This window comes from Nerophis ophidion, linkage group LG09, assembly GCF_033978795.1.
Source record: "Nerophis ophidion isolate RoL-2023_Sa linkage group LG09, RoL_Noph_v1.0, whole genome shotgun sequence".
Lineage (NCBI taxonomy): Eukaryota > Metazoa > Chordata > Actinopteri > Syngnathiformes > Syngnathidae > Nerophis > Nerophis ophidion.
In genome coordinates, this window is record NC_084619.1 from 49,703,316 (window position 1) to 49,726,032 (window position 22,717).

The 22,717-nt window shown below is 40.3% G+C and overlaps 1 protein-coding gene and 2 long non-coding RNA genes across 4 annotated transcripts in view; 1 reads left to right on the forward strand and 2 right to left on the reverse strand.

Moving 5' to 3' along the window:
* Positions 1-6,771: 6,771 nt before the first annotated feature.
* Positions 6,772-22,717, reverse strand: part of LOC133559414 (zinc finger protein 239-like) — a 37,247-nt gene continuing 21,301 nt past the window's right edge. For both annotated transcript variants that reach the window (XM_061911154.1, XM_061911153.1), the window contains exon 2: positions 6,772-9,754. In XM_061911154.1, the coding sequence (XP_061767138.1) occupies positions 8,871-9,754 (884 nt within the window). In that variant the 3' untranslated portion in view covers positions 6,772-8,870. The remainder of the gene's footprint in view (positions 9,755-22,717) is intronic.
* Positions 11,776-19,876, reverse strand: LOC133559417 (uncharacterized). The gene is made up of 2 exons (XR_009808169.1): positions 19,769-19,876; positions 11,776-17,256 (listed from the first exon to the last, which is right to left on the reverse strand). It is a non-coding gene; the product is annotated as an uncharacterized LOC133559417 (long non-coding RNA).
* On the forward strand, positions 13,087-22,449 carry LOC133559416 (uncharacterized). Its single transcript, XR_009808168.1, has 10 exons — positions 13,087-13,257; positions 14,978-15,035; positions 17,636-17,662; positions 17,781-17,971; positions 18,171-18,288; positions 18,442-18,730; positions 18,820-18,888; positions 18,989-19,124; positions 19,266-19,961; positions 22,306-22,449. It is a non-coding gene; the product is annotated as an uncharacterized LOC133559416 (long non-coding RNA).

Below are 22,717 nucleotides of genomic sequence, written 5' to 3' on the forward strand. Positions count from 1 at the left end.
GTTGCAGTGCAGGTTTTTACATACAGTAGCTGGAAAACAAAACATAGTAATCAATACACATAAGTGCGTTGTAAAGTCCTGTGTCTGTGGGTAGAAAGAAAAAACTTCAAACACATATATACAGATTGCTATTTATAACATATACATTTATACCATATAGTTTATGCTTTTTATAACGTACTCTAAACTTTCATCAATGAGGCTGTAATGGTGCTCATTGGGCTAAATTTGGTACATAGGGTATTCATTTTGTGCCATCTCATGTGTGCTGGTATGATAAATGTCCTTGAATATAAACATTTTATACATATATATATATATATATATATATATATATATGTATATATATATATATATGTATATATATATATATATATATATATATATATATATATATATATATATATATATACATACTTAGTCAGCCACCGATTGTGCAAGTTCTCCCACTTAAAATGATGACAGAGGTCTGTAATTTTCATCATAGGTACACTTCAACTGTGAGAGACAGAATGTGAAAAAAATCCAGGAATTCAAAATGTAGGAATTTTCAAGAATTTATTTGTAAATTATGGTGGAAAATAAGTATTTGGTCAACCATTCAAAGCTCTCACTGATGGAAGGAGGTTTTGGCTCAAAATCTCACGATACATGGCCCCATTCATTCTTTTCTTAACACGGTTCAATCGTCCTGTCCCCTTAGCAGAAAAACAGCCCCAAATGGATACATGGATGATACAGCAGAGGATTGGGAGAATGTCATGTGGTCAGATGAAACCAAAATAGAACTTTTTTGTATACACTCCACTCGTCGTGTTTGGAGGAAGAAGAATACTGAGTTGCATCCCAAGAACACCATACCTACTGTGAAGCATGGGGGTGGAAATATCATGCTTTGGGGCTGTTTTTCTGCCCTGGGGACAGGACGATTGAAAAAATTAATGGGGCCATGTATCGTGAGATTTTGAGCCAAAACCTACTTCCATTATTGAGAGCTTTGAATGGTTGAACAAATACTTATTTTCCACCATAATTTACAAATAAATTCTTTAGAATTCCTACAATGTGAATTCCTGGATTTTTTTTTTCACATTCTGTCTCTCACAGTTGAAGTGTACCTATGATGAAAATTACAAACCTCTGTCATCATTTTAAGTGGGAGAACATTCACAATCGGTGGCTGACTAAATACTTTTTGCCCCACTGTATATATATATATAAATATATATATATATATACACATATATATATACATATATATATACATATATATATATATACATACACATATATATATACATATATATATACATATATATATATATACATACATATATATATATATATATATACATACATACATACATACGTTTATACATTCTATATACATGCAAATATATTTATATGTTAAAATCCTAAAATACATTTTACAAAACATAGAAAATAAGAAAAAACTACTTTAATATCCATCCATCCATTTTCTACCGCTTATTCCCTTTCGGGGTCGCTGGCGCCTATCTCAGCTACAATCAGGCGGAAGGCAGGGTACACCTTGGACAAGTCGCCACCTCATCGCAGACTACTTTAATATACAAATATTTAAAAACAAACATGATTATGGAATCAAACTTTCCATGTGCCATGTGATGGAATTACTAGGCTGTTGTTTTTCAGGTCTCGAAGGTGGTCGCTCTCCTCAAATGACTACTAGGATGTCACTAGCTAGTTAAGGACACAATTTGGTTCACCTACAATGCTGTAGATAGGACTTATATTCTAATCAGTGACGGAACATTTACATGTTCTAATACATGACAGCTAAGAACAAAAGAGTTGTGTCAGTGTGCTTCAAAAATGCTAAAATAAATATACCTGTACGTTGTGAGCCAACAAACCAAAACGCCTCTACAATGCAGTACTTTACACGATACAGTCAGTGTGAATTTAATATTTAAGTGTAAGGACACATCTTTTAATGTGGCGTTTCCTCGATGTAACGTGTTGTACTAAGACCGAAAGCGAAAAACAGTATTACTCCCACATGCCACCTAGTGGTTGTTTGAGCACATTGCGGTTTGTCCTAGGTAAATTCAAATACCTCCACCTCTTAATCTTCCAGTCACACAGCAATCTCGCAGTAGGTACAGAAAATTACACTGGTACCTACTGTATAACGCCACAAAGCATCGTGTAGCGGAATTGCTGAGTGCTAAACAAGATTTACAAACCACGAACATAATACACCTTCACTTACTGTACAATGTCTGCTTTCATTGGGATGCCGACTGATGGGATGTTATATTTTCCTGTTATAATCATAACACACATAAAGAGTTAAAAAAAAAATGTTGCCACAACGTACGTCTTTTCGTGTTTTTCACGCCGTCTCCGGGTTTAAGTTGGATGTCAAATTTACCAACTTCTCGATTCATGGCCACATTCTTCTTCTATGCAGGTGAGAGGCATGATTAACTTTCACTAGCTCGGAGGCAATGCAGCAGCAGCCAGTTGGCTCAATATGTCAATATAGCAGTATGAACTAGTAAGCGCTCTGTGATCTCGGTTGGTAGAGAGGACATGCCAGCAGCTTAAGGGGTTCCAGGTTCGATCCCCACTTCCGCCATCCTACTCACTGCCATTGTATACTTTAACCACCTGCTTTCAATGCCATCCATACTGGTTTAAATGTAACTTAGATATCGGGTTTCACTATGTAAAGCGCTTTGAATCACTAGAGAAAGGCGCTATATAAATATAATTCACTTCACATCAATGCGCAGATAAAAATAAACCGTCTGCGTTAGTACTTATAATAACAATATTGCTAATACGTTAATATTTAGATCAGAAAATGTAAATAGAGTACTGTTGGCGGTTTTTGGATGGTTATATAGAGGGGATTATGAGTGGAACATGGTAACTTGTCCCCGTTAATTTTTTTGCTAACGTTTCTAATTTATAATGCTAAAAGAAATTGGAAAAACATGTGTTGTCTTCAATAGGGATTTACCTTTTTTTTTGCGTATTTCCAGTATGAGCGATCTTTTGACGTGTGTTTGGGGTCATTGTCCTGTTGGAACACCCAACTGCGCCGAAGACCCAATCTCCGGGCTGATGATTTTAGGTTGTCCTGAAGAATTTGGAGGTAATCCTCCTTTTTTATTGTCCCATTTACTCTCTGTAAAGTACCATTTCCATTGGCAAGCAAAACAGGCCCAGGGCATAATACTACCACCATCATGCTTGACGGTAGGGATAGTGTTCCTGGGATTAAAGGCCTCACCTTTTCTCCTCCAAACATATTGCTGGGTGTTGTGGCCAGGAGTTCCAACCATGACATCAGATCCTGAACGCACGGTAATGGCCATAGTCATTGTGAATGTGATAAAATTGTTGCCTTTTGTGGATTGGAAAAATTATTAGATATGGTTTAACGGATAAAATTAAACACAATTCAGCATATAAATAGCATTTATTTTCCCATACTTCTAGCACTTTAATGTCACGTTGTTTTTGTGTATGGCATCTATTACACTGTGCAAGAGTTACAGCCTATATGTAAAAGTGGATAAAGTACACAGTACCGCTAGTTTCTTCATAGAGATAGGTGTGGACAAACACAGCTCATTAGCATTAAAGCTACAGACACAACAGTGTGTTCCCAGTAGGCCTTATTAAAAACACTTTTAAACCGTCTGAATTCCAGCATTAAGGCTAGATTTCGAATAACACCTTTGTAAGACCTTTGACAGATATTTAAAAATGGTGAGTCAAAAAAGAGATCTCTTAAAACAAAAAGTCTGAACTTTTTGTTTCCTTCATTTAACTTAAAAAACAGTTTACAGGGTGAAGTAAACTGATCCTCAGTCAGTGGTGTTGCAAAGTCTGTGGATGGGTCTTAAAGTTAAAGTACCAATGATTGTCACACACACACTGGGTGTGGCTAAATTTGTCCTCTGCATTTGAACCATCCCCTTGTTCAACACCAGGGAGGTGAGGGGAGGAGTGGGCAGCAGCGGTGCCGCGCCCGGGAATAATTTGTGGTGATTTAACCCCGCATTCCAACCCTTGATGCTGAGTGCCAAGCAGGGAGGTAATTGGTCCCATTTTTATAGTCTTTGGTATGACTCGGCCGGGGTTTAAAGCTTCCAATGGCGCTAACCCACCCTTATGCATTAAAGGTTGGAATTGGGGGTTAAATCACCATAAATGATTCCCGGGCGCGGCACCGCTGCTGCCCACTGCTCCCCTCACCTCCCAGATGGTGATCAAGGGTGATGTGTCAAATGCAGAGGATAATTTCGCCACATCTAGTATGTGTGTGACAATCATTGGTACTTTAACTTTTTAACTTTAACTACTGGTGAGGCATAGCCATTGCAAACCCAATCTGTTGTCAGTGACTGTCTACTGAAGTGCAGTGGTCCCCAAACTACGGCACCGCGGGCCTGTTTCGCAGAAAATGGAAGACATACAAGACCACTGATAATCACCCTCGATCTGGGGCTCCACGCAAGATCTCATCCCGTGGGGTCAACATGATCATTAGAACGGTAAGCAAAAATCCCAGAACCACACGGGGGGACTTGGTGAATGACCTGCAGAGAGCTGCAACCAAAGTAACAAAGGTTACCATCAGTAACACACTACGCCGACAGGGAATCAAATCCTGCAGTGCCAGACGTGTCCCCCTGCTTAAGCCAGTGTATGTCCAGGTCCATCTGAAGTTTGCCAGAGAGCACATGGATGATACAGCAGAGGATTGGGAGAATGTCATGTGGTCAGATGAAACAACAATAGAACTTTTTGGTATAAACTCAACTTGTCGTGTTTGGAGGAAGAAGAATCCTGAGTTGCATCCTAAGAACACCTTACCTACTGTGAAGCATGGGGGTGGAAACATCATACTTCCGGGCTGTTTTTCTGCTAAGGGGACAGGACGACTGATCCGTGTTAAGGAAAAAATGAATGGGGCCATGTATCGTGAGATTGAGCCAAAACCTCCTTCCATCAGTGAGAGCTTTGAAGATGATACGTGGCTGAGTCTTCCAGCATGACAATGATCCCAAGCACACCGCCCGGGCAACTAAGGAGTGGCTCTGTAAGAAGCATTTGAAAGTCCTGGAGTGGCCTAGCCAGTGTCCAGACCTCAACCCCATAGAAAATCTGTGGAGGGAGTTGAAAGTTCGTGTTGTTCGGCGACAGCCCTAAAACATCACTGCTCTCGAGAAGATCTGCATAGAGGAATGGGCCAAAATACCAGCTACTGTGTGTGCAAACCTGGTAAAGACCTAAAGTAATTGTTTGACCTCTGTTATTGCCAACAAAGGTTGTATTGTATTGAGTTGAATTTTTGTTATCGACCAAATGCTTTTTTTCCACCATAATTTACAAATAAATTCTTGAAAATTCCTACAATGTGAATTCCTGGATTTTTTCCCCCCCATTCTGTCTCTCACAGTTAAAGTGTACCTATGATGAAAATTAAAGACCTCTGTCATCATTTTAAGTGGGAGAACTTGCACAATCGGTGGCTGACTAAATACTTTTTTCCCCACTGTGTATATATATATATATATATATATATATATATATATATATATATATATATATATATATATACATAGGTGGCGACTTGTCCAGGGTGTACAACGCCTTCCCCCCGATTGTAGCTGAGATAGGCACCAGCGCCCCCCGCAACCCCAAAGGGAATAAGCGGTAGGAAATGGATGGATGGATGGATACATATATATATGTTTACATTGTTGTGTTCCGACCTGGTCTTCTTCTGCCGGTCACCCCCCAGAGTTCGTTGGATGACACATAAACTGGTTTTAAATAAATCCTGAGACAGAGTAGCTTATCTTGATATTTTATTACCAAAGCTTTGGGAGACCAAATCTATGCACGACACATTCAAATCGCATCGCCCTAGTTGATCTGACTATATTACGGAAGTTTCGCCTCTTACACCCTCTCACTCACCCCCCTTCTTCTCCTCTCCCCCTCCTGCTAGCCTGGGACATTTGAGATAAGAAGAGTGTTATGACTTCTCGCTACATTCCAATTTTCAAGGTCCATGCATGGCCCATACTTAGCTGTTCTAAAATATGACTAGGATTTAAAAATATATCTATCTCCATCAACATATATACATACATATATATATATATATTTTACATATATATACTTTATATATGTATATATATATATATACACACACATATATATATACACACATATATATATATATATACACATATACATACATACATATATATATATATATATATATATACATACATACATACATACATATATATATATATACATACATATGGCCAAGACCATATGTATGTATATGTATATATATATATATATGTATATATATATATATATATATATGTATATATATATATGTATATATATATATATATATATATATATATATATATATATATATATATATATATATATATATATATATACATATATATATATATATATATATATATATATATATATAGATATAGATTTTCCGGGAGACACCCGAAATTCAGCTCCTCTCCCGAAAACCTCCCAGGACAAATTTTCTCCTGAAAATCTCCCGAAATTCAGGCGGAGCTGGAGGCCACGCCCCCTCCAGCTCCATGCGGACCTGAGTGAGGACAGCCTGTTTTCACGTTCGCTTTCCCACAATATAAACAGCATGTCTGCCCAACGACGTTATAACTGTAGAATGATCGAGGGCGAGAAGAAAAACATACTGCATTTTCCATTTAAAAAGTGTCATCTAATTTTCAGAGTAAAGCGATTTACATGCAAACCAGCAGCAAGTCATATTTCCCAAATAAGAGCCAGAGCTTTTCTTCCTGTCACTCACACACTATTGACCTGCTGGGAAAAAATGTACTCATAGCTTGTAGGCTAATCGGTAAACAACATAGGAATTAAGATGGTGATTTTACAATAATTGATCAATGATAAGGGTAATAAAAAAAGTGTGCAGCGTGTATGTCACATTTTGATGTAATCAACCAGTTATTTCACAATTACTTTTGCAACACAATACATCATCAGTAGGTTCAAACTAACCTGTCGCACGACGGTCTAAACCCAGCTAACGTTCCCCATTAGTGGGTGAACAATCCAAAACTTAGAGAATTGTGCTTCACAATGATAGGAAGAGCCGAAATCGAAAGATCAAAAAGCGACGTCGCTATTTTCGTAAATGCAATAATAGAAAAAAATATCTAAAAAAACCCCCAAAAAACAGTGTCCTTTTATATTCAGGGCAAAACGATTCACATCCAAACCAGCAAGTAGCAGCAAGAAATATTTCCCTCAAGGCAAGACAAAGCTTTTCTATTGGTCACTCACACAAACCAGCAACCTGCTGTAAAATTGCCTCAGAGCTTGTTAGCTAATTAGCAAACAAAATAGGAGCTCGGATGGTGGATTTTTTGATAATGGATCAATGAAGGGGCCATCAAACAGGTGTGCACCGTGTATGATGTCACATTTTGTTGTAATCTACCAATTATTCCAAAGATATCGAAAATCCATCCATCTTCTGCCGCTTATCTGAGGTTGGGTCGCGGGGACAACAGCCTAAGCAGGGAAGCCCTGACTTCCCTCTCCCCAGCCACTTCATCCAGCACCTCCCAGGGGATCGCGAGGCATTCCCAGGCCAGCCGGTAGACATCCTGGGTCTTCCCCGTGGCCTCCTACCAGTCGGACGTGCCCGAAACACCTCCCTCGGGAGGCGTTCGGGTGGCATCCTGACCAGATGCCCGAACCACCTCATCTGGCTCCTCTTGATGTGGAGGAGCAGCAGCTTTACTTTGCGCTCCTCCCGGATGACAGAGCTTCTCACCCTAAGGGAGAGCCCCGCCACCCGGCAGAAGAAACTAATTTTGGCCGCTTGTACCCGTCAATCTTGTCCTTTTAGTCATAACTGACAGCTCATGACCATAGGTGAGGATGGGAACGTAGATCGACCGGTAAATTGAGAGCTTTGCCTTCCGACTCAGCTCCTTCTTCACCACAACGGATCGATACAGCGTCCGCATTGCTGAAGACGCCGCACCGATCCGCCTGTGCGACTTCACGATCCACTCTTTCTTCACTCGTGAACAAGTCTCCGAGGTAATTGAACTCCTCCACTTGGGGCAAGATCTCCTCCCCAACCCGGAGATGGCACTCCACGTTTTTCCGGGAGCGAACCATGGACTCGGACTTGGAGGGGCTGATTGTCATCTCAATCGCTTCACACTCGGCTGCGAACCGATTCAGTAAGAGCTGAAGATCTTGGCCGAATAAAGCCACCAGGACAGCATCATCTGCAAAAAGCAGAGACCTAATCCTGCAGCCACTAAACCAGATCCCCTCAATAGCCTGACTGCGCCTAGAAATTCTGTCCATAAAAGTTATGGACAGTATCGGTGACAAAGGGCAGCTTTGGCGGAGTCCAATCGTACATCTGTTAAGAAAAAAAAATCCTTATAAAAAAATGGTCATTTTATATTCAGGGTAAAGCGATTCACATCCAAACCAGTAAGTAGCAGCAAGAACTATTTCCCCAAGCGAGTCAGAGCTTTTCTTCCTGTCACTCACACGCACTACTGACTTTTGATTTCGTGTGGAAAATGTTTCTTCAAAAAATTTGGTCTTTTATCTGCCGGCTCTTATATTTGGGTTAATATGTACTATGTCCTACTTTTTGTTTTTTAGTACAATTATATTATTGTACGGTCAAACTTTTTGCCTCACAAACTAGTGCGTTGGCCTGTGTATCCACGTGTGGGTACCGCAGTATTAAGTCCCCGTGACAAGTGAGGAGAAACGTGGCGCACTGGAGTACGAGCTGGTCAAGATGTCTGCCGGTGAGTGGTCAGGTGATGTTTGAGGTGCGTGCTCTGCAGGAAGCCTCGCCCGCAGACGCCACACGTGTGCGGCCTCTCGCCCGTGTGGCTCCTCAGATGCTTCCTAAGGTGCCCGCTGTGCGTGAAGCGCTTGGCGCAGTGCGAGCAGCAGTACGGCTTCTCGCCCGTGTGGATCCTCATGTGTATCTTCAGGTCGCCTTTGCGGCTGCACTCCTTGCCGCACATGTGGCAGCGGTGCGGCTTTTCGCCCGTGTGGCTGATCGTGTGCTCGGCCAGCGCGCTCACGCTGCTGCACCGCTTGCCGCATGTGGGGCAGGTCTTGGAGCCGCGGTGCGACTGAAGGTGCTCGCTAAGGCGCACGGGGGACTCCAGGGAGTCTCCGCACACGGCGCAGCGCACGTCCTTCCAGTGGATGCGGAGCGCGTGGTTGACCAGGTGGTGGTTGAAGGAGAAGGACTTGTCGCACAGGTGACAGCGGTAGTCCTGCGTGACCAAAGTCAGATGTGACAACTCGGTGAAGGTTTGCCCTGCTGATCCCGCTAGGGTTTGTCTCTCAAGTCCTTCCCGGGGCGGAGATGATTGAAGAGTGCTGACAGGAGGCGTCAAGGGTGCAGTGTCCACCTGAATCTCCATTTGCAGAGACCCTTTGTTGTCTTCTTGCTCATCTTGCTCCCAGCCAGAAGACTGCGGCGCGCACGAGACTCGGGAATCCTCCCGGACTTGGTCGTCTGCCTCCCACAGTGCCGGATGTTCCTGTTTAATGTGGAGCAGCTCTAATTCCGTGTGACCGAAGTTCACCCTCGACTCCTGCTGACAGGGATGCTGTTCAAGGGATTGTTCCTCCTCATGGGCTGCTGACTGCAAAAAGTCTGGAAAATTACACATTTATTTACAGCTCCAGGGTGGAAGTGAAAAGTTTGAAACACTTTGAAAATGTTGACTCCAATACAAAGTGTGCAGTCTAGGCTTGTGTGATACATACAGTACTTATCATTCAATGGGTTTTCTTTATTTTCATGACTATTTACATAGTAGCATGTCACTGAAGGCATTAAAACTATGAATGAACACATGTGGAGTTATGTACCTAACAAAAAAAGGTAAAAATAACTGAAAACATGTTTTATATTCTAGTTCCTTCAAAACAGCTACCCTTTGCTCTGATAACTTTTTCGCCCACTCTTGGCATTCTCTCGATGAGCTTCGAGAGGTAGTCAGCTGAAATGGTTTTCACTTCACAGGTGTGCTTGAAGCTCATCGAGAGAATGCCAAGAATGTGCAAAGCATTCAGCAGAGCAAAGTAGGGCTGGGCGATATGGCCTTTTATTAATACCTCAATATTTATAGGCCATGTCACGATACACGATATATATCTCGATGTTTTGCCTTAGCCTTGAATGAACACTTGATGCATATAATCACAGCAGTATGATGATTCTATGTGTCTACATTAAAACATTCTTGTTCATACTGCATTAATATATGCTCATTTTAAACTTCCATGCAGAGAGGGAAATTACAACTAAGTCATTTTAAGAAAACTGTATTTATTAAACAGTTCTTAAGCAGCGGCACAAACATTAATGACATTTCCAAAACAGAAAGTGCAAGATTGTCGGAGACATTTTAAAACTGTAAGTGCTAGGGGTGTAACGGTACGTGTATTTGTATTGAACCGTTTCGGTACGGGGGTTTCTGTTTGGTTCATAGGGGTACCGAACAAGTTTTTAAGCTCAAATCTTAACAAGCTGCTCTGCTTTCTGCCTCTGTCTCAGCACCCAGCATTGTCCCACCCACACAACCATCTGATTGGTTACATACAGAGCTGTAACAACCAATCAGCAGTGCGTATTCAGAGCGCATGTAGTCAATGCTTCAGTGCGAGCAGATAGGTGTTTAGCAGGTGAGCATAAGGCAGCGTACTCTCCCCAAATGATAATAAACACCTCCCAGTCAACTACTAGTAACATCACTATGAGCCCATCGACCTTCTAAAAACTTAAACTGCAGTTCAGCTTGCTTGCAGTCCTGGCTTGAGGTGGAAGCTAATTAGATTTTAGCGTAACGTTAGCTCATTTTGCGGTGTGTGTGTGTCTTAACAGACAGCAAAGCCCTGTCTGTCTGTTATTTCACTTGACCTTTTTCTGTGTTGAAGCAGCAACAAAGGACATTATGTTAAATGAAGAGGCTGATAGTTCATATAATAATGTAACTGCGTCCTAAAGCCTACATGAACTCCATGATGTTCAGGGATGAATAGTCTCTTCTATTGCTGTTATACTATTTTTTCAGCTATAGTTACATTAATCATTAGTAATGTAGCAGCCTAGTTTTGAATGGCAGGGTCCCTGCTATCACGTGTTGAAAAAAATATAACATTTACATAATAAAAATCAACTACAGGCTTCCCAAATGCTGTAATAAATTAAGCATGATGAGTTGACTTGAAACTGTTTAATGTTGCACTTTGTATATGTAGAAGAAACGTTTTGTCATTTTATTTAATCTGAGCAACAATTAGAGGCAGTTTAATGTGGATTAACGTGGGCAGAATTATTATATCCCAATGTTAAAAGGATAAAGCCATTGTTTACAAATTTGGTAAATAAATAACCCCAAAATTTATATTTAGTTGTTTTCTTACTGCACCGAAAATGAACCGAACCGTGACCTGTAAACCGAGGTACGTACCGAACCAAAGTTTTTGTGTACCGTTACACACCTAGTAAGTGCACTTTTGTGCATGTTACGAAGATGACGTATCAAAACAACAGTAAATTAAAGTGCACTTTTTGTACAGAACGCCACTACAATAGTTTAAAACAAATAAAGTGCACTTTTGTGCATGATGTCACACAAGATATTTCAATAACTGTCAAATAAAAATTAGCTGCTTAACAGGAAATCAAATGGTGTATGTCCTTCACATTATCTCCTTCTGTTGTTGATTTTTTTTTTTAATACGGTCTTGATCTGGTTGCTTGAGCAGAACCTGGAGAAATCACTCCACGTAAGCGGCATGGTGTTCTGTGGTCTGACAAGTCCACATTTCAAATTGTTTTTGGAAATATTCGACATTGTGTCATCCGGACCATAGGGGAAGCAAACCATCCAGACTGTTATCAATGCAAAGTTCAAAAGCCAGCATCTGTGAGGGAATGGGGGTGCAATAGTGCCCAAGGCATGGGTAACTTACACATCTGTGAAGGCACCATTAATGCTGAAAGGTACATAAAGGATTTTGCAGCAACATATGCTGCCATCTAAGTGCCGTCTTTTTCATGGACGCCCCTGCTTATTTCAGCAAGAAAATGCCAAGTCACATTCAGCACGTGTTACAACAGCTTGGCTTCGTAAAAAAAGAGTGCAGGTACTTTCCTGTCCCGCCTGCAGTCCAGACCTGTCTCCCATCGAAAATGTGTGGCGCATTATGAAGCGTAAAATACGACAGCACAGACCCCGGACTGTTGAACGACTGAAGCTCTACATAAAACAAGAATGGGAAAGAATTCCACTTTCAAAGCTTCAACAATTAGTTTCCTCAGTTCCCAAACGTTAATTGAGTGTTGTTAAAAGAAAAGGTGATGTAACACAGTGGTGAACATGCCCTTTCCCAACTACTTTGGCACGTGTTGCAGCCATGAAATTCTAAGTTAATTATTATTTGCAAAAAAAAAAAATAAAGTTTATGAGTTTGAACATCAAATATCTTGTCTTTGTAGTGCATTCAATTGAATATCGGTCGAAAAATATTTGCAAATTATTGTATTCCGTTTATATTTACATCTAACACAATTTCCCAACTCATATATATATATATATAAATATATATAATTAGTTTTTATACATGTCTGAAAATGAGTGAGGAAGTGACGCCTATATAATCTTACCCGTTTTGTACCTCATCGCAGGGCCAACACAGATAGATATTTGTGATAAACAATTTAATCATCTTGAACATTTCATGTATCAGCATTGGTGTGACCAGTACTGACACTGTAACTACTTTGTATGGGATCGGTACACAAATTTGTAGTATCGCTAAAATAAATGAAAAGTATTGCAACAGCGGAACAATGAATGCTGATTACATTTGAACAGAAGTGTTAATGAAATAGCACAGACAGCAGGAGACTCCTATACGGATCCGCCTTCAAGTCGCCCAACCCTTTCGTTACTGTCACATTCGTTTTGGCTCCGCCTAGAGAATCCGATTCGCCTCTAAAAATTGTACGGTCAGACAGCGGATCCTGAGCTGACCCCGTGTCGGATCTGCCTACGCGGAGGCACCTAGGTGCATGAACTAGCTAGGTCAAGCTACGCGCATGAGCCAAGATCGATCATTTCTGGACTTTCTCTGCTGGAACACGACGTAAGTATAGATTTATTGACTTATTGCTACATTCACAGTAATGACCGGCCTTTGTGTTTCCATCATCACTTATATATGATTGTAATGACGTTGTTTGATAGGACTGGCAGTAAAACTTTATATTCTGTAAAAAAAAGGCTATTTTATTTAAAATGGATTAGATCCTGTTTGCTGTGGCTGTGTGTGACATCCTCCCTGTTGTTTTTGTATCCATTAAAAAAAAGGTATGTCTGTTATGATTTTTTTGGCATAGTTAATTGTAGAAAAAATACAAAATGAGTTGATGTGAGTGGGAAAACGGTGACAGAACAGAACAGTGACTGTTACGTATGTAATGTATTAAGTAGTTTCTATCTGCAATCTTTATAATTAAAATGAATGAATTAGAAATCAACTATTTTAATCACTGTTTACGTCGGTTCAGACAACATATTCATGGGGCTGAATCAATTTAACGTTGCCCTATATATCCTCTAGTTTGTAGCAATGAAACAGACATCACCATTTAACAATGTATTTATTTAAATATAACTTTTTGAAACACTAATCAATGATAAAATTTACTGTATTTTCTTGTCTTTATTTGCTGATGAATATATATTGTATATAGTCTTTTTTAATTTAATTAATAGAGATTATTTTATGCTTATTTACCTTTTGTTATTATTATTTTATGTATTATTATTATTTCCACATGTAAGCATAAATAATTGAGTTGAGTGAGCACTGATGACGCTCGGAGCTGTGGAGAGATCTTGTTTACAATGGACTGTGTGACGCCCTGTTTTTGTTTCCATTAAAAAAAAAAAAAGGTGAATAAATCCTCCACGGCTCAACTCCTGTGTGTGCATCACTATAAAGCAGTGGTTCTCAACCTTTTTTCAGTGATGAACCCCCTGCAAACATTTTTTTAATTCAAGTACCCCATAATCAGAGAAAAGCATTTTAGGTTGAAAAAAAGATAAAGAAGTAAAATACAGCACTGTCTTCAGTTTCTGATTTATAAATTGTATAACAGAGGAAAATATTGCTCATTTGTAGTGGTCTTTCTTGAACTATTTGGAAAAAAAGTTATACAAATAACTAAAAACTTGTTGAAAAATAAACAAGTGATTCCATTATAAATAAAGATTTCTACACATAGAAGTAATCATCGACTTAAAGTGCCCTCTTTGGGGATTGTAATAGAGATCTATCTGGATTTATGAACTTAATTCTAAACATTTCTTCACAAAAAAAGAAATCTTTAACATCAATATTTATGGAACATGTCCACGAAAAAATCTAGCTGTCAACCCTGAATATTGCATTGTTGCATTTATTTTCACAGTTTATGAACTTAAATTCATATTTTGTTGAAGTATTATTCAATAAATATATTTATGAAGGAATTTTGAATTGTTGCTATTTTTAGAACATTTTTTTCAAAAATCTTACGTACCCCTTGTCATTCCTTCAAGTACCCCCCGGGGTACGCGTACCCCCATTTGAGAACTACTGCTGTAAAGGACACAATGCAGAACAATGACTGTTTCACATATAATGTATAAAGTAAAATGTCTGTCTGCAATCTTTATAATTAAAATGAATGAATAGGAAATCAATCATTTTAATCACTGTTTACGTCGGTTCAGGCAACTAATGTATTTTGCGCCCGTTCATAATTTCTTATGCTACTGTATGGAACTTGGTCCCATCTTCTATTTTGTGTGTTTTGCAGCATCCTCTGTTGCCTGGATTTTTGCCTACAATTGCTTCTGCTGTGTTCGCTTAATCAAGTAAGTGACTTTCTGGTTTGTTAAAATGTAATGTTGCTTACACATTTTTCTAGCAGCTCTTGGCATATTCATGGGGCTGAATCAATTTAACGTTGCCCTATATCTCCTCTAGTTTGTAGCAATGAAACAGGCAACACCAACATTTAACAATGTATTTATTTAAATATAACTTTAGAAACAATAATCCATGATAAAATGTACTGTATTTTCTTGTCTTGTAGCGCAAACATGAAAAGAAAGACTATGCCTGTGTCTTTATCAGCCTTAAGACAAAGGACACGCATAGACGTTCAAAAAAGGCTTCTTCAGATTCAGAGAGACATTACAGACATTACAGACATGACAGGAATAGAGGCAGATGACAGAGTTCTTTCTGAGAACACTGCCCAATCCTCTTCAGCTGCACATGCAATGCCCGAGGTGCACGTTTTTACAGAGGAGGTCATGGAATTGGAGGCAGATTTTGATGACGTGTATTGGGATGGGTGTGATGAGGAGGGAACATCAGGTTCGGATTCTGAAAATGATGATAACCCAACATCACTTTCCGATAACATTGCCAACTGGGCAGTGAGTTTTGGCATTTCCATGGTTGCTCTAACTGCCCTGTTGAGTATACTCCATCTAACCCATCCCAATCTGCCAAAGGATGGAAGGACCCTTCTCAAAACAAAAGTCCAATATTCTATTCGGCAGAAGGCTGGGGGGAACTACCATCACTTTGGCATCCTTTCCTCCTTGAAGGCCACTCGAAGTAAATATGCCAAAACATTGGCAGAGGGCATGACATTGGGGCTGCAGATTAATATAGATGGACTTCCTTTATTTAAAAGTTCCACTGTACAGCAGTGGCCCATCCTTGGCCTACTAGTTACCGTCCCCATGAAGGAACCCGTTGTCATTGGGGCGTACTGTAGACCAAAAAAACCAAGATGGCCACAGAGTTCCTATCTGATTTTGTCCCAGAACTACATGAGCTATAGGCTGGATTTTGCTTTGAAGATAAGAATCTTAGATTTGAGCTTCACACAGTAATCTGTGGTACCCCTGCACGGGCCTTTTTGAAAAATACTAAAGCCCACAATGCTTACCATGGTTGCGATAAGTTCCTACCCCCAGGGAAATACCACAACCGGCGTATGTCGTTCCCTGGACCAGAGCACCCCCTCACAACTGACATCTCGTTTAACCTGAAGGTTGATGAATTACATCACCATGAAGGGCCACATCCATTTCAACACGTCAAGGTTGGCATGGTAAATCAGTTTCCCTTAGATTATATGCATCTAGTGTGTTTGGGCATTGTAAGGAAACTGCTCCTAACTTGGCTCCGAGGTCCGTTAACCGTAAGACTGCCGGATTTAATAGCGGACAGGATGTCAGGCAAACTCCAATCCATGAGTCCCTACGTGCCAATTGAGTTTGCCAGAAGACCACGGTCGCTTAGGGAGTTGGACCGTTGGAAGGCAACTGAATTCCGACAGTTCTTACTGTACACTGGCCCTGTGGTGCTGGCAGGATTCCTAGACCGGAACATGTACTGTAATTTCATGCTCCTGTTAACTGCTGTATCCATGTTGGTAAGCCCTGAACATCTCAACCTTGCTGACTATGCTGGACAAATGCTAAAATCTTTTGTCAACCATTTTGGTGTGCTTTATGGGACGGACCAGATTGTGTACAATGTCCACTGTCCGGTCCACTTGGCAGACGAGGTGAAGCGGCATGGCTGTCTGGATTCCTTTTCAGCGTTACCATATGAGAATCACCTTGGGAAAATAAAAAAACTAATTGGAAAACCTGAGTTCCCTCTACCTCAGCTCATTCGGCGCCTTTCGGAGGTTACAGCTCCCAAATCAGATGCTGATACACACATGTCACTGAAAAGGGAGGATTTGGTGGGTCCAATTGTTGTTGGCATGGAAGGTCATGCACAATATGGGGAAAAGCAATGTGAAAGGTGGACCGTCAAATTATCAATAGGGGACAATGTGTTTCTGGTGGGGGATAAAGTCAAAAATGATAATGGTGTGTACGCTATTTACACAGAATATTCCCGGCAGTCTCCTTTCTATACCTACCCCTTCAACTCTGACAGAATGAACATATTTTCTGTAAATGATCCATCTGATGAGCTGAAGTTGGTTGAGGTGTCAGCGCTGCGACAGAAATGTGTGGCCTTGCCGTACAGGGATGGTTTCATGGCCATACCCCTCCTCCACTAAATGAAACAACAAAACAAAAAAAAGTTCAACTTCAAATCAGTTAAAACAATCGATTGTTTCAACTGATTTGAACTTGAACTTTTTTTTGTTTGTTTTTTAACCGATTTGAACTCCTAACTGACCAGTTAGGAGTTCAAATCGGTTCAATTAATTAGTTTAAACAATCAGTTCAAGTTACAAACTGTAATACTATAGTTGACTATCGACTTCTGACTATGACTATAACTTCCATTACTCTGGGTGAAAAATAGCTGTAAGTATTATACAAAAGTTGGTGTTATTCCATATATACACTACACCCATAATTTCAAACCCTACTTTACGATTAAGCTGAAGTTATGACTATTATGACCTGTACTTTTACCTTTCTTATAGTTCTTACAACCTTGGGGCAGCATTCAGGTAAAATCTCAGCTCATCTTACTTACTTATTTGTATACACTAACACCTGTGCATGCTTTTGTCCACGTCGTTCCTTTGACGATGAATAAATACCCCTTTTCTTTCTTTCTACTTTAAGGATGCCTTTTCATCTGATCAAGTTCATAATTAACGGGGACATTGCGGTTGTCCCAAGTGGATGGTATGATGATGGGATGGTTTTCTGGCCCAGCTATAAAAGCACAGACAGAATGAAAAGGGCCGCTTTAAATGAGGAGCAGCATGATCCAAACTGGCCAAGATATGACGTTTCTGTTGTCCGAACTTGTGGTATGCAAATTCATCAATTACTTGTTTAAAAATTACATCATAGTTGCTCCTCTTTCTGCTTGGAATAACCTATTTTGTCTATGTTCTGACCAGGTCTCTTGTAAGAGAGGGACCTGATACATCATCAATAATAATAATATTCTGTTCAGCTCTACAGCTAATTTGAAACTCAAGTTCATTTTAATGTATTCAATTTTAGACAACTACAAAGACGCATTTAAATCAATGCAACAACATGGAAAGGCCTACACCACGTCAGACCTGCAATCCGAGGCACAGAATGAGAAGCTGCAAGAAAAACGGAACAGGAAGCCAGTGTAAATTTGTTATTTCTTGTTTTTGTCATGCTTCTACAGTAACAGGAAGCTCATTTCCGGTAGCATTCAAAAATACACCAAAGATGCTTGTACTATATGTATATTTTGCAATTTTGGTAATGTAATAATCCTAATGATATGATTACCTAACAGCATCGTCTCGGGGACTCGGAGAGTAGCGAAGAAGACCAGGGAAATGGTGACCTCCCATCTCTGGGGTTGGCAAGCCGATTGCACAGGCAGAGTAAGGAATAATCTCTTAACAACTAAAAAAACGAAACCACCACATTAATATTAAAATATGGTTAACATTCTTAATGCTAAAGATATTCCCCTCTCCTTGTATCCCTTCTCCGAGGTCCACTGTCTCGCCGAGTGCCAGCAAAAATTATTAATACCGGTACTCATCAACGCAACTCCTCAACTGGAGATAACTTTCTAGGTAAAGACTAATCTCCGAAATAATATCTCAGCATCCAGTAACCATGGTTAACAGATCACAACGATTTAATACCAATTTATCTCCCTTAGCACATCACAATGGGTAAGGACGTATTCCTTCGCCAGCACCTGCATTAAACATGCAGAGAGTTACACAAGGTAGGGACTAATCTCTGAAATATTAGTGAACAGATAGGCCCCTTGGGTATTATCAGTCAAGGTTAACTGATGACTCTCTCACAATGCCCACCTCACTAAGAACGGCAGTCCCTCCTCGACTCCCTGCACCCCCGCCCCAGCCCTCAACATGTGGCAGACAGAGGAGCCTGGATCCCGCCTGGCCTACAGGCCAACATGGCGTGGGGGAAGAATGGCCGACAACATTTCCTGCTCTGGTGAGCAATAACTGACAAATACCGGATGGTCATTCTGTTCCACAGATTTTGGAAAAAATTCAAATTCACAACCAATCACATATTTTCTTCAAACTTTGTCAATAACTTTTGTCATTAACTAACACTGCTGTTTGTCAACAGCGGCTGAGGTCCAGATCCTTAGCCTGCTGGAAATTATGAAACACACCCAAGACCAGCTGATGGCGAAGGTAAACTTCTTGACCAGCAGGTTGACCATTACCCCAGGGCCAGAAGTGGAAATGCCGGACAATATTCAGTTTCCACTGGGACAGTTGGAGGTCGTGGAGGCATTTGAAGCCTTTTTGTACGAACAATCAAATGGCCCAGCTCGACAAAGAGTGGTGAGGTTTCTTACTTAATATGAATGGTGCCATTAGGTTTATTGATTTTCCATGATTATGCAAATATTCTATTGAATCAGCCCTGACAACCAAGTCTGTCCTGAACCCCCTTTTCCCAGTGGTAAGATTGTCAGTGAGCCACAATCTGCCTTGTTTGACATTGTTTGTAAAGGTAGCATAGGTCCATGAGCCAAGAGTACAGGTTGTTTTTTTTTACATTTCTGGACCCTTTCAAGAAGAACAAAAATGTATTAAATGCAACTTAAGCTTAAAAATGTTTACCTGTTTGTTTAAAGAGATGTCTACGCCTTTTAGATTTCTTCTTTGGGCACCATTGGAGGCCAGGATGTGAAGCGGGTGACCTGGAACATCCTGGGCAGGATCTTCACCGATGACGTTTCACATCAAATTAATTGGAAGGGTGTCAATAACAAAAAGGCCTTTAGCAGGATGGCAACAAAGACCTGGTTTTTCAGTAAGTATTTATCATTCAAAGTAATATTACATATGTTCAAAGTCAATAGTGGGGGCAGCCTTAAAAATTGTAGCAACCATCATACCTGTAGCTGCTCCCAAACTTATTCTCCTGGTCACATTAACGTAACGCTTCAACTGATGTTTAACGACTTCTTTTATTGCGTTTCTTCGCATGTTCAACACCGTCAAACGCCGTAAAAAAACTGAAATAAAGTAATACAAAATCACATGAGCTGCGATGAGACGGCAACTTGTCCAGGGTGTACACCGCCTTCCGACCGATTGTAGCTGAGATAGGCACCAGTGCCCCCCACGACCCCAAAGGGAATAAGCGGAAGAAAATGGATGAATGGAAAATCACATGAGGTAGTGAAAACTTTCCTTTTAACTATCTGAGTAATGATTACAAAAATCCTACCTTTCTGAGAACATGCACTTTGCTGTGAGACTCCCTCCTTTTGATTCCTTTTTTTGATGGCACTGTAAACGGCGTTGACAATGGCTGCAATTATGTCTCTCCGCCTCTAATTGAGTAGTTAAAGGGGAACATTATCACCCGACCTTTGTAAGCGTCAATATATACCTTGATGGTGGAGAAAAAAGACCATATATTTTTCTTACCGATTTCCGAACTCTAAATGGGTGAATTTTGGCGAATTAAACGCCTTTCTGTTTATCGCTCTGGAGGTGATGACGTCAGAATGTGACGTCGCCGAGGTAATACAGCCGCCATTTTAATTTTCAACACATTGTAAACATTGGGTCTCAGCTCTGGTATTTTCCGTTTTTTCAACTATTTTTTGGAACCTTGGAGACATCATGCTTCGTCGGTGTGTTGTCGGAGGGTGTAACAACACTAACAGGGAGGGATTAAAGTTGCACCACTGGCCCGAAAATGCAAAAGTGTCTGCCGCCAGACCCCCATTGAATGTGCCAGAGTGTCTCCACATTTAACCGGCGATGACAGACATGACACACAGATGTATGGATAACCTGCAGATGCATTTGCAACGATAAAGTCAACAAAATCACAAAGGTGAGTTTTGTTGATGTTGACTTATGTGCTAATCAGACATATTTGGTCGCGGCGTGAATGCCAGCTAATCGATGCTAACATGCTACGCTAATCGATGCTAACATGCTATTTACCGGCGGTGCTAAAGCAGACATGGCACAGAGATGTACGGATAACCTGCAGATGCATTTGCAACTATAGTACGTTTCTTTCCACCCACATTTAATGCGAAAAAAACACTTACCAATAAATGGATTTAAGTTGCTCCAGTTTAGCAAGATGCAAAAGTTCTGATCGTTTGGTCCGCACATTTTATCGGCGATGTTAACGCAGCTATTCGGCCATGCTATGGCTATGAATAGCGTCAATAGTTATTCGCTCAATAGCTTCAGTTTCTTCTTCAATACTTTCATACTCCAACCATCCGTTTCAATACATGCGTAATCTGTTGAATCGCTTAAGCCGCTGAAATCCGAGTCTGAATCCGAGGTAATGTCGCTATATCTTGCGGTGGTATTCGCCATTGTTTGTTTACATTGGCAGCACTGTATGACGTCACGGGGAAATGAATAGTCGCATCGCAAATAGCGAAAATCAAGCACTTTAAAGCTTTTTTTAGGGATATTCAGAGACCGGTAAAATTAAAAAAAAAAAATCCAAAAAAATACAACTAGCCACTGGGAACTGATTTTTATTGTTTTTAACCCTTTTGAAATTGTGATAACGTTCCCCTTTAATTGGGCTTGTTCACGTTGCCTTTTGCGCTGCAGCTGGCTACCTAACGTGATACGTTCGGAGTTGAAAAATCGTGTCTGACTTCTAAGCTGACCTCCGTGTCGCCACCATATCACGTGACGCATAACATCGCGGGAGCAAGTTTTCAGGAGGCGTTCCTTGTCTATGGTTCCTTTGTAGTGTGAGACAGCGCGGTCTGCGACTACAACCAGCTCGCCAACGCCCCTTCACAGCGGAATGGTTCCTATTGGGTTATGGATATTTATTTATTCCCCCCGCCACCGTCGTCCAACAGAGCCAAACAAACATGAAAAAAAAACACAGATTTATCCACATACAGTACTCTGATCAAGGAACCAAATAACGATATTGTCTGAACATTTTGGATGTCTTGCACACCTGTACCCTGATCACAAATTCAGTTTACGCACCTCTTATTTTAACCACCTCCTGTAACTTTAAGTCATGTATCTTTTTTAAATGTAATCTCCTTAATACCTATCTCATATTTTGTATTGTGTAAGCATATTTTGCTTTGGATGCTACATACCATAAACAAATGTATCGGTCTTGTAATTTTGTTTGATTACAGGTGCTGTAAGAAAAAATGTGGTGACAAGGTCAGCCACAGATGCTGTCGTAACCAAACACGCAATCAGGTGGTTCAACCTGGCGGCGGATCGGGCAACGAGGAGACGAGTTCTGCCTCCACCTCCACAGACAGATCAGGAGGAATACAAATATGTATAAATAAAAAACCTTTTATTTAACTTGTCATTCACCAGTTATGAATTTTCTGATATGTTAGCTGTGCATGGAGCAGCATTGCTTTTAAATTGTAGCCTAATAGATTAAATATTTATATGTACTATATTTACGGTTTATATATATACTTATATATTATGTATTTACTTTATAGAGTGAATTGACTATTTTCTGTTTCTGCCTATTGACAGTATTTTTACTTTAAAAATACAAGGCAATGCATATGCATTGCCTAAGCT